General features: G+C 37.7%; 1 protein-coding gene across 1 annotated transcript in view; it reads right to left on the bottom strand.

Annotated features, from left to right (window-relative positions):
* Nucleotides 1-17949, bottom strand: part of LOC124290486 — a 63498-nt gene that overhangs the window by 33636 nt on the left and 11913 nt on the right. Inside the window, exon 2 of the mRNA XM_046727197.1 lies at nucleotides 1304-1470. Within this exon, the coding sequence (XP_046583153.1) occupies nucleotides 1304-1470 (167 nt within the window). The remainder of the gene's footprint in view (nucleotides 1-1303; nucleotides 1471-17949) is intronic.

Raw genomic sequence — 17949 nt, 5'->3', positions numbered from 1 at the left:
ATACTCTGTGAAATGCCTGATCGAGTCCTGCAGCAGTTGTCGGCCTTGGGTGGTAGTCATTCAGTCTTCTTTGAATCTTGTCCCAAAGGTGTTCTATTGAACTCAAATCAAGACTAAGTGCAGTCTATTGTAGGGTTTCGATGCCATGTTGTTTTAGGAAGTCCAATGTTACTCTGGAAGTGTGGGCACGAGCGTTGTCTTGCTGGAAGATGTGATTTCTGTAACGTCCAAAATGTGGTACAACGTGGGGTTTTATGACTTAGTCAATATAGCGGGCAACTGTCTCGTCATTTCCTCATCCTGGACCTAGATTCTGGAACACCACGGTGCCAGCTATCTGGTTCCGACCGACTGCACCCACACCATGATGCTTGGACCACCCCACGAGTCTCTTTCAACAATACACTCACTGGAAAACAGTTCCCCGCGCCTTCACCATACTCATACTCAGCCATCGACTGTCGAAACACAATATTGGCTGTCATGAGAAAAAAGAATAGTTCTCATTGTCGATAACGCCAATTCCGATGCTTAGTTGCCCATCGCAGTCGGTTTGGGGGTGATGAGCGGTGAGGACAGGACTACGATATTGTCTGTGACAGCAAAGGTTTCTTCCGCACAAACGCAGACGCACTGTATCGGCATTGATGGGTCTGTTGTGAGTCCCAATTGTGTGGCGTGCTCTTTCCGTCGCTCTGGGGAAGCGATCCTGCAGATGGTGGTGCACAATCTGTCGGTCTTAACGTTGTGATGTTACTGAAGGTCGCCCATTGCGTGGACGGTCTTGGATGCTGTTAGTGACCCGATACCACTCCTGCAGTCGGTAGATTGGTAGATTAACATGGACAGTAAAATGATTGGCAGTCTGGCCAACTTGCAATCGTACGAAGACTTGGTTCCTCTGATCTCTCGTAATTCGTGCCATGACAATTGTGTCAAAGCAAAAATGATTTCAGTCGAGTTTGGGACTCGCTTTCATTGGTAGGGTTGTCACGATATGCCCGAGCATTTTTATTTTCACGAATGTCATACGGAACCTTTTACCAAGTCTGCCTTTTTAGGTGCGTTCGGTCGATATGCTTTTTCATCAGAAAAAACACTGATGTTGGTAATTACTGTCAATATGGATTGAAAACATGTTAACAAAACGATTCAATCATAATGAAAACACCATTGTGTAAGAACAAAATCTTGCATTTGGTTTTGAAAAGCGACGTTTGTTTTGTGGTTCAGTATATGGTTAGCGTTATTAAGGTTATTATGATAGATATGTTTTCGAACAAAAAACGTGGAGTTAACCTACCAGGTGAGCAGGATGGATCGACAGCACAATCGTCTATTATACTCATCAATGTTCTCATCAGCGCTTGACGGCCGGCTTTAGCTCCCAAGTGAGAATACATGCAGGGGAAGCCATCACACGACCTCTTAGCTTCTGACCTTGTGTCATATGCTTGCTTTTCAAAAGATCTGAAACGAAGAATTTTTTATATATGCAAAGAATAACAGTAAAATGTTTCATACCATGCACTGAATCATAAACTAAGAAACAGGACAACCATTGATGCCAAGCAAAATAATATATCAGTTCATACAAAAAGAAAACAAATATTCTAATACAACAGCCATTTACGCGGCAGGTTAATAGATGTACAAATACAAAACAAAATATTGCAGAGGACACCCAATTGAAAAAGTGATTTCAAAATCTGCTTACTTGTATGATAGCGGAGCGGAGCGTAGGTAGGATTGATAATTGCATAACGAACATCGTAAAATGTTCCATGTATGAAGTTTAGCTGTGTACAGTAGTGCATGTCCCAAGAAATACACAAAATAATGACACAACAGGAATTTCCCTCCAACACGTTCCAACTTTATCTTCACTGTCATAGTGAGTGAGTTAGTATTACCTGACGCCGCATCACCTATCTCGCAGCTACATATTTTCGCGACAAACATTAGGAAATACCCATTGTCGAAGAAAACCTCAGTGAAGTATCATACTGATTTGTAAAGAACTGACTGTTGGGGTGTAAATCTAAATTGTGTGATAGAGATATCCTTGAGGTCTTTCAGATTTGCTAAATTGAGCTTCTTACAAAAAGTTCTAAAAGATTCAGACTAAGATTGACCATTGCAAAGAGTTGTCGTTGAGTGCAGCACACTCACGCGAATACGGGCAGCTACAAGGGATGCATTGAGTCGGATCCTCTCATTACCTTAACAGAAGTCATCAGAAGATGACCCTTTGTTTTTCCTTTTTTTTATTCAGTCAAATGTTACAGAAGATGACCTCATCGAACATCTAATGACCCTTTGTTTTTTCTTTTTTTTATTCAGTCAAATGTTACAGAAGATGACCTGATCGAACATCTAATATATAAAGTGAAACAAAGATTCTTGAAACCTACCCAGTTTAGAATAAAAAAAACCTTCAGAATATCAAATACCTATAAACACTAAGCTTTACGATTCTCAATATACTCAATAATAGATTTATTATCAACTCTAAAGCCGAAAACCTAAGTTTCGTTAATAGCTGTGATGGAAATACATCAGTATCTGGATCCTCATGCATTTTGTTTTGTTACAAAAATGAAAACAGCAGGTTTTAGTATTAGAAAACTTAAAAGTATTTTTCCAGTGAACACTTGTCCATCTTATTAAACCATATCTGTAATTGTTTTTCAATTGTTTTCAGTGAAAACACAATACCATTTAGAAAGTGGTTAGATGTAACATATACTACCCATCAAAAATTTAGACTCACTTAAAACACTCATTATATGTTATGTATATACATGTGGTTACATCGAAGATGAATTTCTCCACTAACTTCGGGGAACCAACTGCAAACCTTATGCAGATGAATTGCACGAGGATCATGCATCAAATTGCTGAAAAGTATGTGCACATATCGTGCATGTGAACAGCTGCGTTTTGGTGTAAAGTTTTGTTAAGAATTCGCCAATTTTCACTGAGTTTCATCATTTATTGAACTCATGACAATACTCTTTTCAACGTTACGAATTTGTTTTACAATACATCAGTTCATGTGTAAACAGTACCCTTAAACTGAATAGAATATTTTGCAAAATCTAGTTTAGATCAGTTGACTGAGGTAAGTGGCTGCATTTACACTAGTGAGTCTAAACTTTTGATGGGGAGTATATGTACTTTCTTTGTAAAGTGCAGATTCTAGTACTTTTGTTGGGTTGAGTCCTATCCCGGATTCAAACCCACACCCTCAGAGTCAGGCACCTAATCGCCAGCACACAAAGTCGGCCGCCTAACCCGCTCAACCACCGCGGCTTCCGCTGTTATTCAGGTTAGTAAAAGGTAACATTGATGTGATCATTAAAAGCTTTAACCAAACTATTGATTTCAATACCTAAAAGGAGATAAAATACTTCCATGAAAACTCCCATTTCATAACAATTGAAGTCACTTAAAATTGTCTATCGTTTAAAAGACTTGTTCCATAACAAGTCATACCACGATGGACAGTCGCATGTTAATATTTCAAAATATCATATTTCCAAGTGTTATCGTATGCCTTTGTACAGAATCTAAACGTTATTGAAAATACATGCTGCTTATTTAGAAAAGGATCATTTCAGACACATGACTCTAGTCTGATGTAAATGATCAACGGTACACCTCTCGTGCTTTATTCAAGTTACCAGACAAGTCGACGCTCGTAAGCAATTAGATGTTAATACAAAGGATCTGGATGATCAGGGCTCCGTTTCACAAAGCTATCGTAGCGCTACGACTGTCGTAAGTCTATGTTACAGTATAGGAGGTACGACAGTCGTATTGCTACGATAGCTTTGTGAAACGGGGCCCAGGTTTGTAAACTTCCATTCATATATGGGTGACTAACAGACGTGAGGAAAATGATCGCCATCGTACACATCATCATGAACGGGCAATGAAAGCATGTACATAAATGCAGGGATGAGTATGTGCCGAGTACTGAGTGTAAAAACACTATTACTAATATCATGACTTTCTTGAGTTATGAATGAAGTCCTCTGCCGCATTACCATTCTCTTTATAACCATGTCAACCAAACAAAAACAACCACCATTCAATCACCAACAAGCAAGACTAGCTTTGAAAGTTTGTCAAACGGTTTATCAAGATCCGTCACAATATACGCAAGTGCTTGAGGAATGTATAACAAACATAAGTTTGGACAGGTAAACGGACATGCTCAAATTGACAGGTCCGTATTTTCCGATGAGAGCTGTGGATTGCTGCCTCTTGAACACAAACACCGATGGTGCTATTGAACTGCAGTCACAAACAGACCCAGAATTTCCACAATTACACTGTATTGGTGGGAGAACGACCTTGGTCTTTTCATCGCCGCCACGAAGTGTGGCATTCATCTTCTAAATGAGGATACATTTTTGCACAGACAGAAATTTTACACACTGATGTTTCTGGTCATATCTCGTTTGAATTAGAACATTGTTATCTAAAATATATTTAGTAATGGTTAATAGCCCTTTCTCCATTCTCTTCAAGTTTGTGCATATTGTGTGAAATGGGGATAGCTTCCTTTTAAGAAAAAGAACTATTTAAGTAATAATACCCTGTTCACATGCCAAAAATACATACTTTATTATGTTTACATAGGAAGAAATTTGGACGTGCAAGTAAACGTAAAAATACATGCTTTCACATGGAGAAAGTCTGCCGTGTGCAAAATATAACTGCTGTACGTTTCAGAGTAGTTATTCGGCACCCTAGCAAAATCCTAAAAACAGGAACTACTCAACGCTCGTGGTATTATAGGTTTCGGGAGGTACTCTTATTATACAATTAATACTGTGCAGGGACAGCAGCCACAATCATACATGGTATCGGAACCAAAATGCCTTCTAATTTGATTGTGACTTCATCAACACAAACAGGCAATTCAGTAGGCAAAAAGCACTCAGAAAGCCACAAACCAGTGCAGTATCGGAGACAAACCTCTTCTTCAAGTTTGTTCCGAAACACACGTCAAACGGCACCTTAAGATAGGTCGTCGGCCAAAGCCCGGATATTCTTCCAAGTTAACAGAATGCGAAGACACCGACAAATCTTGTTCAAGCATGTCGGAACACAGTGACAAACAGTTTAGTTTCCTTTGCTGGAGTGTAAAAAATATCAGCGCCTTGAGCATGCACTAGTTGCCTGAATATGTGCGCTATATAAATATCCTATAATAATAATACATAAATAAGAAATGGGTTACGAAGCAAAACTAGTGATTCTGACATTGTCACTTATCTACATACACTCAAAATAATATGCCTTGTTGAGACCTTCGTGAATGATCTCTTGGATATGAACTGGCTACCACGCTATGGTGTTTTCTATAGTCCGCCTGTGAAGCTTTCAAACTACGGCCGTTTGTCTGGCGGCATATGTGTATGTATTCAACATTCAATTTCCCACTTATACAAAGAAATTCCTTCAAATATTGATAAGTGCCTATGTTTTACATTAAAGCTTAGATGCAACCAACAAAATAAACATAATTAAAACCTAATTATCACTTATTCATGACATATAATATACATTGCTGATTATGAAAAAAACAAATGAACAAAATTATAAGCGTACAGTCAAAAGTGCAATATTTTGAACTTGGATTTCCTACCCTCGAAACGAAGCATCCGAGATACCGAACCCAGTCAGAGCGGGTGGGCGTGCACTTAAGTGTAACGAATACTTTCATTGCCTGGTTCATTTGCCAATACACTCAAAGCTCTTTGTATGTAAGAAAGTCTGTCAATGTTATTAATTCCTACACATATCTTGGTTTGGTATTTTCTCACACAATGTGCTTTAAAATTTCCACATTTATAGAATTATAGATCTTTGATTCAAATATTTGCTGTTTATTCTAAACTTGGAACTGTTCTCCCAAATGTTTTTTTAAACTGTTCGATTCTCAAATACAGCCAATATTACTTTACGGTTCAGAAGTATGGGAATTCCAAAGATACGATTGTTTATAAAACATCCACCTCTTGGCAGGTACAAATACCTCAGGGTCGGGTCCTCTTCGCCGATTTCTATCGCATATGGTGAATGTGGCAGATCCACTACATATAGCCTCACAAATCAGATGCCTTAAATTCTGGTTAAAAGTTTTAGATATGCATGAACGTCTACCGAAAGCAGGCTACAATTTCCTCCTACACTTAGACAATGCAGGTAAGGTAACATGGGCTTCATTCATTCGAAAGCTTTTATTCTCATACGGTTCTGGCATTGTCTGGTTGTCCCAGACAGTTGGTAATGTACGTATATTTTAAAATGAATTCAGGGAACGCTCCATAAATATATATTTTCAAAATTAGCATTCGAATTTAAACGAAAGTACACGATATGAATCTTACAGATCGTTTAAAAATCTTCTTGAACCCGAAAAATACCTATTCGTACTAACCTCTGGAAAGTTACGTGACTTGGTTGTTAGATTAAGACAGGGTTTGTCAGACTTAAAGATCAATGGATGAGTGAGTGAGTGTCTTTAGTGTAGGAAAATAGGGACTAATAAAAATGAAAGGATTTGTATGTCATGTAAATGAGGAAAAGAGAATGAAATTCACTTTGTCTTAATAACCCGAAAATTATGTATATACCAAAAAAGTACTTAGGTAAACAACCAGAAATTGCATTCTCTTCTTTTATGACCTCTAAAAGTGATACCAATATTTAACACCTGCCATTATCTTTAAAACTTGCAACAAGCTTAAGAAATATAAAAAAAATATTGTAGATCCAAATTGATGTAATACTGCATGTAACATCTGACTGTGTGAGTTGATGTATATTTGTTTACCCTGCATGTGGGCCGGAGGCCTAAAATACAATAAACTTCTTCTAATTCAATGCATTAGATAGAAAGAACTTGCACAATTGAAAAAACAATGCTATTGGACCATGTGAAAGTTGTGACCATATAACTGTTTATGTAATTGACAGCAATGTTGTCAAAGTTGGCAAAACGTGAACACACTGGACTGGAATTAAATTCGTTAAAAACACGAGTGTTCTTACTGGGAGATATTATGAGAGGCAGTTAAAATTCCTGGCATATCAAATTGCATTTTGGTTTGGGAAGAAAACAACAATGTTGAAAGTACGAGTATCATCTCTGATATCGACAAAGCTGAAAATGAAATAAATAGTTCAAGTCTATAACACATACATAATGATGATATCATTCTAATAGATTCCCATTTCGTACATAACATCAGCAGCAGCAGAATGAAATTTCTAATATCATTAAACGTTTCCTGTCAATAAAGTTTCGGAAACCTGATAGAATCAGTCAAAAGTAACTTAAATGTATTCACGTACCGCTATGTTTCTCGTTACTAAAAGTCTTTCCAGATAAATAATGAAAAATGCCAATGAAATGCCTTTGTTCGAAAACGGTGACCACACTATTGTATGAAGCTATATTTTATATATCATAATATTTGCTTTGGAAAACTGTTTGAAAGAACTGTCTTATTGTGTTTAAGCACATACATATATAATTACTTTTATACGAACACCTCACTGAACAAGTATTAATCCGACCTCCCCAACATCCATCAACTGATTGAACTGTACCATCAAATATGGACATAACTGGATTATGTAGGAAACGTTTGTATGCTATTTTGCAACGTAACTAAAGCCTTTGACATAAAGGGCTCATTCAAAAGCTGGCAAGAAATGACATGAAAGGTCCATTCTTACAAGAACTGCTTTCAAGTTACAACACAAATCGGTATCACTGTGTGTTTGTGAAGGGAACCTAATTACAGCCAAACCTTTGAAGGTTTTGGTCCTCGGAGAGTCATATTTTTCTTTCTATTGCTTATATTCACAGATGATAATTTACGTTGAATAACAAGGCATTTTGATGATGACATATCACTTGGGGTTTCTTGGGGATACAATTAAACAGAGAAATCCAAAAACAGAAATTTAGCTTTATTAATTGAAGAGGAAGTCGGATGCGTTAGAAGGGAAGCTGATACATTCTCATTAAAAGAGGATATATAGTTATCATTAAATTACATTTGATGGCAAGGAACATAATCGACAAGCATTCTTGTTTTTTAAGCAATATTGTAAAATAACCTTAATAAGACAAAAACAAACAAACAAACAAACTTTAATAAAACTTCAGTTTGTGTTAAACTCTCACATTGCTATTGATACGAGTTTCATTCGGATTTGAGACCGCCTCCGTGGTGTAGTGGTTAGAGCGTCCGCCCGGAGAGCGGAAGGTCGCGGTTTCGATCTGCGATCGCGTCATACCAAAAGACGTTAAACTATGGTACTTGTTGGTCCCTGCCTGGCGCTCGGCATTACTGGGTACAACAAGGACTGATCGGCTCGGAGTCAGTATAATGTGTCTGAGTGGGGTATTCATGCTTCACTGCGGCATGGTATCTCAGTGGGCTAGCACTATAAAACCAGCTTAAGTCTGGGCTTGTACAAGCAGCCGCACATACACATACACACGCATGCACGTTGTCAATTGAGCGAAATATTCTCAAGCACGACGTTAAACCCAATTTCAGCTCACCTCACCTCATTCGGACTTGAATTGAATACGGTTTTGAAGTTTGGACAATATGCATCGAAGCGAAAGACTAAAGAGATTGTATATGGAACCAGCAAGAATCATCCCTGGACATAAAAAAACTTTCTTGAGCCACGAAGTCGTAACGACAAAGTGATATTTTGACTGTTGTGAACATATATCAAGTATCATCTGCACAGAAGTAAAGTATCATCAACATATAAGTAACGTATCATCTACATATAAGTAAAGTATCATCCACATATAAGTAAAGTATCAACTACATATAAGTAAAGAATCATCTCCAGAGAAGTAAAGTATCATCAACATATAAGTAAAGTATCAACTACATATAAGTAAAGTATCATCTCCACAGAATATAAGTAAAGTATCATCTCCACAGAAGTAAAGTATCAACTACATATAAGTAAAGTATCATCAACATATAAGTAAAGTATCATCTCTACAGAAGTAAAGTATCATCTACATATAAGTGAAGTATCATCTCTACAGAAGTAAAGTATCATCTACATATAAGTAAAGTATCATCTCCACAGAAGTAAAGTATCATCTACATATAAGTAAAGTATCATCTACATATAAGTAAAGTATCATCTACATATAAGTAAAGTATCATCTCCACAGAAGTAAAGTATCATCAACATATAAGTAAAGTATCATCTACAAATAAGTAAAGTATCATCTACATATAAGTAAAGTATCATCTCCACAGAAGTAGAGTATCATCAACATATAAGTGAAGTATCGTCTACATATAAGTAAAGTATCATCAACATATAAGTAAAGTATCATCTCCACAGAAGTAAAGTATCATCAACATATAAGTAAAGTATCAACTACATATAAGTAAAGTATCATTTCCACAGAAGTAAAGTATCAACTACATATAAGTAAAGTATCATCAACATATAAGTAAAGTATCATCTCTACAGAAGTAAAGTATCATCTACATGTAAGTAAAGTATCATCTCTACAGAAGTAAAGTATCATCTACATATAAGTAAAGTATCATCTACATATAAGTAAAGTATCATCTACATATAAGTAAAGTATCATCAACATATAAGTAAAGTATCATCAAGTATCATCTATATATAAGTAAAGTATCATCTCCACAGAAGTAAAGTATCATCAACATATAAGTAAAGTATCATCTCCACAGAAGTAAAGTATCATCTACATATAAGTAAAGTATCATCTCCACAGAAGTAAAGTATCATCTACATATAAGTAAAGGATCATCAACATATAAGTAAAGTATCATCTCCACAGAAGTAAAGTATCATCTACATATAAGTAAAGTATCATCTCCACAGAAGTAAAGTATCAACTACATATAAGTAAAGTATCATCAACATATAAGTAAAGTATCACCTCTACAGAAGTAAAGTATCATCTACATATAAGTAAAGTATCATCTCTACAGAAGTAAAGTATCATCTACATATAAGTAAAGTATCATCTACATATAAGTAAAGTATCATCTCCACAGAAGTAAAGTATCATCAACATATAAGTAAAGTATCATCTACATATAAGTAAAGTATCATCTACATATAAGTAAAGTATCATCTCCACAGAAGTAGAGTATCATCAACATATAAGTAACGTATCATCTACATATAAGAAAAGTATCATCTCCACAGAAGTAAAGTATCATCAACATATAAGTAAAGTATCATTTCCACAGAAGTAAAGTATCATCTACATATAAGTAAAGTATCATCTCCACAGAAGTAAAGTATCATCAACATATAAGTAAAGTATCATCTACATATAAGTAAAGTATCATCTACATATAAGCAAAGTATCATCTACATATAAGTAAAGTATCATCAACATATAAGTAAAGTATCATCTACATATAAGTAAAGTATCATCTACATATAAGGAAAGTATCATCTACATATAAGGAAAGCATCATAGGCTGTCTGAAAATGTCATCAACGTAAACTTCTATGATACTTTACTTCTATGTAGATGATACTTGACTTATATGTAGATGATACTTATTTCCATGAGTGCACAGAAGTAAAGTATTATCTACATGGACGAAAAGTATCATCTACATAGAATGAATTATCTACAAAGAAATAAAGTATCATCTGCAAGACGTAAAATATCTATATTAACGTGTGATCATGTTTGTGCGTGTGCGAAAATTGATTTTAGACACGTAAATCCTCTAGGGTTGATGCGTATTTGTGCAAAAATATGTCTCACCTGGACACTTGTGTTTTTAACATTATTTCGGTTAAGCACCATAGGATATAGGCGTAACTCACTTTTATTCCAACATCATCTTTTATTCCATAAGCAGTTAAACTGTGGAATAATATTCCTTAGCTATACTGAACCGCAAAAGAAACGCCACGCCGATAGATGTTTCTTAAACCACACACTTTAATTCGCTCTAATGAACAATCAAAACGGAGGATTGAGTTCAAACCTGACAATTATGGTTAACATATTTTCGGGAATCACATTAAGAGTTCACACAAACAAAAACACCAAAAATGGTATCATTACGATACCTCAAAGTCAGTATTATGTGTGGCCTCCATGGGCATCGATGACGGTGTTGCATCGTCTTTACATGGAATGAATTAGCCGGTTTATGAAGGTCATAGGCACTTGGGTCAATACTCTGCGAAATGCCTGATCGAGTCCAGTCGCAGTTGTCGGCCTTGGCTGGAGGTCATTCAGTCTTCTTTGAATCTCGTCCCAAAGGTGTTCTATTGGACTTAAATCCGGACTGAGTGCAGGCTATTGTAGGGTTTGGATGCCACGTTGTCTTAGAAAGTTCAATGTTACCCTGGCAGTGTGGGCACGAGCGTTGTCTTGCTGGAAGATGTGATTTCTGTAACGTCCAAAATGTGATACAACGTGGGGTCTTGTCAGGCCATTTCCTCGTCCTGGACCGAGATTCTGGAACACCACGGGGCCAACTCTCTGGTTCAGACCGATTGCACCAAACACCATGATGCTTGGACCACCACGCATTGGAAAACCGTTCCCTACGCCTTCGCAATGCTCTCATTCTGTCATCGGCTGTCGAAACACAATATTGGCTTTCATCAGAAAAAAGCACAGTTCTCCATTGTCGAGAACGCCAATTGCGATGCTGAGTTACCCATTGCAGACGGTTTGGGCGGTGACGGGCGGTGAGGACAGGACCACGATGTAAATAGTCTATTATTATTATTATTACATGGTCTGTGACAGCAGAGGTTTCTTTCGCCCAAACGTCGACGCACTGGATCGGCACGATTGGGTCTGTTGTGAGTCCCAATGGTCTGGCATGCTGTTTCCGTCGCTCTGGTGAAGCGATCCTGCAGATGGTTGCGAACAATCTTTCGGTTAATTAAGATATATGACAAGTACTCTTCATTATGACAAGTGCTCTTCATTATGACAAGTACTCTTCATTATGACAAGTGCTCTGAAAACTGACGCATCATGTCAATGTGGTCATGGATGTGTGAATGTTTTTCATTACTTCCTTGAATGTCCATTGTATACTATTCAAAGACAACTATTCAAAAAGTGTTGAAACCTTTAGAAAATATTGTTCAAAATGGAACACAGATTGATATTAATGTTATCTTACATTGCAATGCAGGTCTCTCAATTTCTTAAAATCAGAATGTTTTCAAATAACTACATATCTGTATCTCTCAAATAAAACGTGTACTCAGTTAACTTCTGTTGTACATATCTTAGCCTATGTCTGTCACTTGTTTACAGTGTTGTAAGATGAATTGTGTAATTATTGGGAGAGGGCTTTTCCAATTTCTGTAACCAGTGCCCAATCCGTTTTCTTGAATGGATAAAATATGTTTCAATCAAATTCCTACTTTTCACGATCTTCATCATACCATGATTAACATTTACATTTTGCAAGGGCTGAGGAAGGCTTTCGTCTAAAAGAGCTTTAAGTGGATCTTAATATATTTCATTAGAATTCAGAATATTCCTATTATTGTCAGGTTGAAGTTTTCCGTTCGTGTTTGATTTAGCCAAGTTTCACCTTTGCTGACGGGATGTCATTGTCTATCAAGGACTGTACATTATCACTGAAGATACAGAAGACATTTGTTTTGACTTTTGCCTTCTTATCGGTATCAAAACTCACCCAAAGGGAGTTTAAATGTCAATAATTATACAGGGCCGACGGAACTGATCATACAAAGAATGAACCTGTGCTTGAAGGAGGAAGGGTTGAACGTAATCTGGAAACTATGTTCAAAGTTACACAGAAAAACAAAAAGGGTGGAAGATTAATGTTAAGTGGAACAGGGCTTAACATTATGCCATGCCTCACCGTCGAGAACAACCCCTGCAGCTTTATCACCAGTAGGGGAAAATGAATGGTAAGAACCGTATTTATGGCTGTCAAATTGATTTGTGTTTCATAAATAAGTCTCTTTCAGACAAAGAGACCATGGTTTAATTATTGAATCAATAGCTGAATTCCACCAACAAAAGCGTAAGACTCTGCAATTCAGATGTATAATGTTTGATTGATCCATAGTGTTTCCACGGGAGACATATCACGCGAACGTAAGGAAGACTTTGCATTAACCCTAGTGGCAGATGAAGATACCTCCCTGTTCAGAAGTTCAAATTCGATGGGCCATTCTAAACAACCAATGATCTTTGTTTTTGGTGGTTACAGCAGCTACCGTTGCTGATTTTGTTTTTTATAATGGTTATTACAGCTGAATCTTTCTTATAATGTGCTTGGAACTGTGGCTTCATTGGCAGAAAATAGAGGCAGTATCATTGGGTTATGTGTTTTATACGCAGTCTCATCCATCATTTAATTTAAAAACATGTTCCATACCAATTTGTCTTGAATGTGACTTTTAGTATCTTTGAAAAGTCATGGACGTTATAGGGGTAACCAATGAGGATATGTCATCGAATTTTTTCGGACAAACAGAATTCTAAATCAACATAATGTATACGATGAGACACATGTCAATGTACTTGTACTCATGCCAATGTCTCCAAGTGTATGACAGCAGATTGTGTGACATCTGTTATTAAGCAGTTTGTCACCTGTGTAAACAAATAGATTTTGAAATGCCCTCGCTTCATATAATTGTCAATTTACTGATGGCTGATTTTGTCATTGTTTCTGCTGACGGGTGGCTGGGTTGATGTACCCTCGATGTTTGTTTATGTTCCCTGAGCCCGAAGGGCGAAGGGAACATAAACAAATATCGAGGGTACATCAACCCATGGGCCCCGAGGGACCAGTGAACAACGTATTTATCTTACCGAACACCTTAATGTTAATTTTGAATTGTTTGAAGCAGGGGTACAAATCCTTTTGCAGCCATCGCAAGATTTTGCTGACAAGACAGATTTAGAGTTATCTCCCTTCCATCGATTTGCATTCGCAAAACATCGGTAATTTCCGTACATCATACGTGATTCAATGTTTTTCGAGATAAAGAATTACTACCACGAAGTACCAAATGAGTTGCCATTGACAGCGGGTACATTGAAATGTTACTCGCTTGTAAGCGGGGTACATTGAAAATAATAGAACAGCGCTCAGCCAATCAGAAAGCGACATTTATGTGTGAGGTAAGATAAATCATTATGAAGTTGCTTGTTCCGCGGGATACCAATCACTATAATGACATTTCAGTATTAAGTTCAACAGAGAAGTCACATCTGGACTGAAATAACGGTGGGATATGAACATGACTGAAGTATCAAATCTGACATCAGACAATAGTTATTTATGTCTTCACGAGATATCTATGGGTAGCGCCCCTGGGAATCCAAAGAAAGTAATGTCATTATACCCACGAGGAGGACATTTTCGCATGCTATTCCGCCACGACTTATAATATTCAACATCAGGTGGCGAATTTGATAATGAATACGTGAGACCTTATTTCCGCAGGACAGGCCCTATCATGTCGGCCACAAGTTATGCTGAACGAGTTATGCATACTTTGAAGACTAAAACGTGCAGATACGTTTAGAATGAACTATCACCAGCTGATGATAATAAGAACAACGAAGCTGTTGTATGGAAACAGCAGTGTGAAGAAACATTAGTGAAAGTTGTTAATATGAAGCATAAAGTAAAACGAACATTTTAATCACCATTCGCAAAGAGTTGGAGGACTGAGGGAATATGTCACCAAAAGTTTGTACTGTCGTTATGGTACATGCTGTACTATATTGCAGATCGTACAGTTCAAGGCAGTTCCTTTGAAATGAAAAACAGAAAGTCTCCAAATCTGGATACTGAACATAATACTTACAGCTGGTTAGAAAGAGGTTTTAATGAAATGGATGAATTCTCGAGATCACTTTGCAAACGGTATAAAAGGAAAAGACTTCTTATTGAGACACAGCAGGATTTACTCCAGCCACTCCTTTCTTTCCCTTCCGCAACACTCACTCTTCCAAAACGAATACTCCTAACGGTAAAATGTACAAACAGTAGTTTCAGTAAAATGTGCATGATAATAACGAAGTACGTTTATAGATGTTATGAACGCTAACTATAGGGATTATTGTGAAACTTCAATGTTGGCTTTTTTAATCATTAGTGTGTATAACCACCACGATTTTGTCCATTCGCTCATACTGCTTAAAAGTCTCACACCTCTTGCGGCCCCGAGCCATGTTTAGCTAACGTGGTCGGCCATCTAAAGCGCTCATTTCACTTAATGTACACTTGGAATAGCTCCAACTATTATCCCTAGTTTCATAAGTAAACTATTTCAAATTAATCGGGAATATGAACTGCCAGTGTCATTTGACTTGAGTACTCTATATGTATACCTATTACCGACTAAACGCGATGGAATGCTGTTACATTAAGTACTACATATAATTAAAGATTTTCAAATTTCCTGATTGCTCCAAACAATATTTTATAATGTTTCATTTCAGGAAGTAATCTATGATAAAGCAATTAGATTAATCCGGACAAGTAAATCTACAAACAAAAGAGGTCAACGTAAATAACCGTGTTCATCATCTCTATTATCTGTTATAATTCCCATCAGCATGTTTCAGCAAAGTGCAAGTTGTCGATAAAAGGCCAGTTTCGAATCCCCATAATTATGGAGAGCCTTAATTGCGCCATGCTTTGTAAATATCTCCTGTCGACGGAGCTTGTTGCATGTACAACAAGGCAGAGAAAGTATTCAACGTGCATCCCTCAAGGGAGACTCACACAGTATAAAAGTTGTATGCAAAACAGCTCCGGTTTATTCTATTTTTTTAAATAAATTATTTCCAACATGTGAATATTTTGTCGAAGTGTAAAGAAGGGTGTATATTATGGGGATATCTTCAAAACTCTCCATTCCTTCACAATAGAGGAACTGCATGTCCCATTCCTTCACAATATTGGACCCGAGGCCCTGTAGGCCCCATTCTTCACAATATTGGACCCGAGGCCCTGTAGGCCCCATTCTTTCAAAATAAGTGAGCCGAGACCAGATGGTTGTTCGGGAATGGAGATTTAGTCGGACATTCCTTTCTACGTGGCCCCAGCACAAAATAAGTTCGATCAGTCATAGTGATACCAGCTCACACTATAGCCGATCAACCACCAAATCTTTCACGAGGTCTCAAGCTGAGTAGTTTCCCGTCTGAAAAATTGACACCTGACCAGCGTCGATTACTCCAGTTTGGTCGTCGTGTGCACCATTGATTTCTGTTGGCAATATGACGGTTTGCAAGGACACGTGGCCGTCGAGCTGGCTGTAGAAGGTTTCTAATCGTCTGCCAATTATTTACAAACTACCACCATATACACTAGTTGGCCATAAGTGAGTCATCATTAGTGAAATTCCCATAGACTTGCATGTTAATTAACTCTTGCAAGAATAATTTTCATAAATTTAGTTTCGATCGAATCGCTTTCAATACTACTACCAGCTGGGAAACATCTCAACTACATACACATAATTCAATAAGGCAAGGAATCACGTGACATTCCGCTTTCCGTAAGTTTCTTCATTTAACAAGTGAACAACACAGCTTCATGTCAGTTACTGTGCGAATGGACTTCTGTTGAATAGCTTGTCACAACTATCGGCTGTGTCAGTTACTGTGCGAATGAACTTCTGTTGAATAACTTGTCACAACTATCGGCTGTGTCAGTTACTGTGCGAATGGACTTCTGTTGAATAACTTGTCACAACTAGGGGCTCTGTAAGTTACTGTGCGAATGGACTTCTGTTGAATAACTTGTCACAACTATCGGCTGTGTCAGTTACTGTGCGAATGGATTTCTGTTGAATGACTTGTCACAACTATGGGCTCTGTAAGTTACTGTGCGAATGGACTTCTGCTGAATAGCTTGTCACAACTAGGGGCTCTGTAAGTTACTGTGCGAATGGACTTCTGTTGAATAACTTGTCACAACTATCGGCTGTGTCAGTTACTGTGCGAATGGACTTCTGTTGAATAGCTTGTCACAACTATCGGCTGTGTCAGTTACTGTGCGAATGGACTTCTGTTGAATGACTTGTCACAACTATGGGCTCTGTGTGCGAATGGACTTCTGCTGAATAGCTTGTCACAACTATGGGCTGTGTCAACTGTGGAATGGACTTCTGCTGAATAGCTTGTCACAACTATGGGCTGTGTCAGTTACTGTGCGAATGGACTTCTGTTGAATAACTTGTCACAACTATGGGCTGTCAGTTACTGTGCGAATGGACTTCTGTTGAATAGCTTAACTATGGGCTGTGCGTTACTGTGCGAATGGACTTCTGTTGAATAGCTTGTCACAACTATGGGCTGTGTCAGTTACTGTGCGAATGGACTTCTGTTGAATAACTTGTCACAACTATGGGCTGTGTCAGTTACTGTGCGAATGGACTTCTGTTGAATAGCTTGTCACAACTATGGGCTGTGTCAGTTACTGTGCGAATGGACTTCTGTTGAATGACTTGTCACAACTATGGGCTGTGTCAGTTACTGTGCGAATGGACTTCTGTTGAATAGCTTGTCACAACTATGGGCTGTGTCAGTTACTGTGCGAATGGACTTCTGTTGAATAACTTGTCACAACTAGGGGCTGTGTCAGTTACTGTGCGAATGGACTTCTGTTGAATAGCTTGTCACAACTATGGGCTGTGTCAGTTACTGTGCGAATGGACTTCTGTTGAATGACTTGTCACAACTATGGGCTCTGTAAGTTACTGTGCGAATGGACTTCTGCTGAATAGCTTGTCACAACTATGGGCTGTGTCAGTTACTGTGCGAATGGACTTCTGTTGAATAACTTGTCACAACTATCGGCTGTGTCAGTTACTGTGCGAATGGACTTCTGTTGAATA

The sequence above is a fragment of the Haliotis rubra genome, unplaced genomic scaffold (genome assembly GCF_003918875.1).
Source record: "Haliotis rubra isolate DU_JTF1 unplaced genomic scaffold, ASM391887v1 Scf467, whole genome shotgun sequence".
NCBI lineage: Eukaryota > Metazoa > Mollusca > Gastropoda > Lepetellida > Haliotidae > Haliotis > Haliotis rubra.
This window is presented reverse-complemented; position numbering and strand designations above follow the sequence as displayed.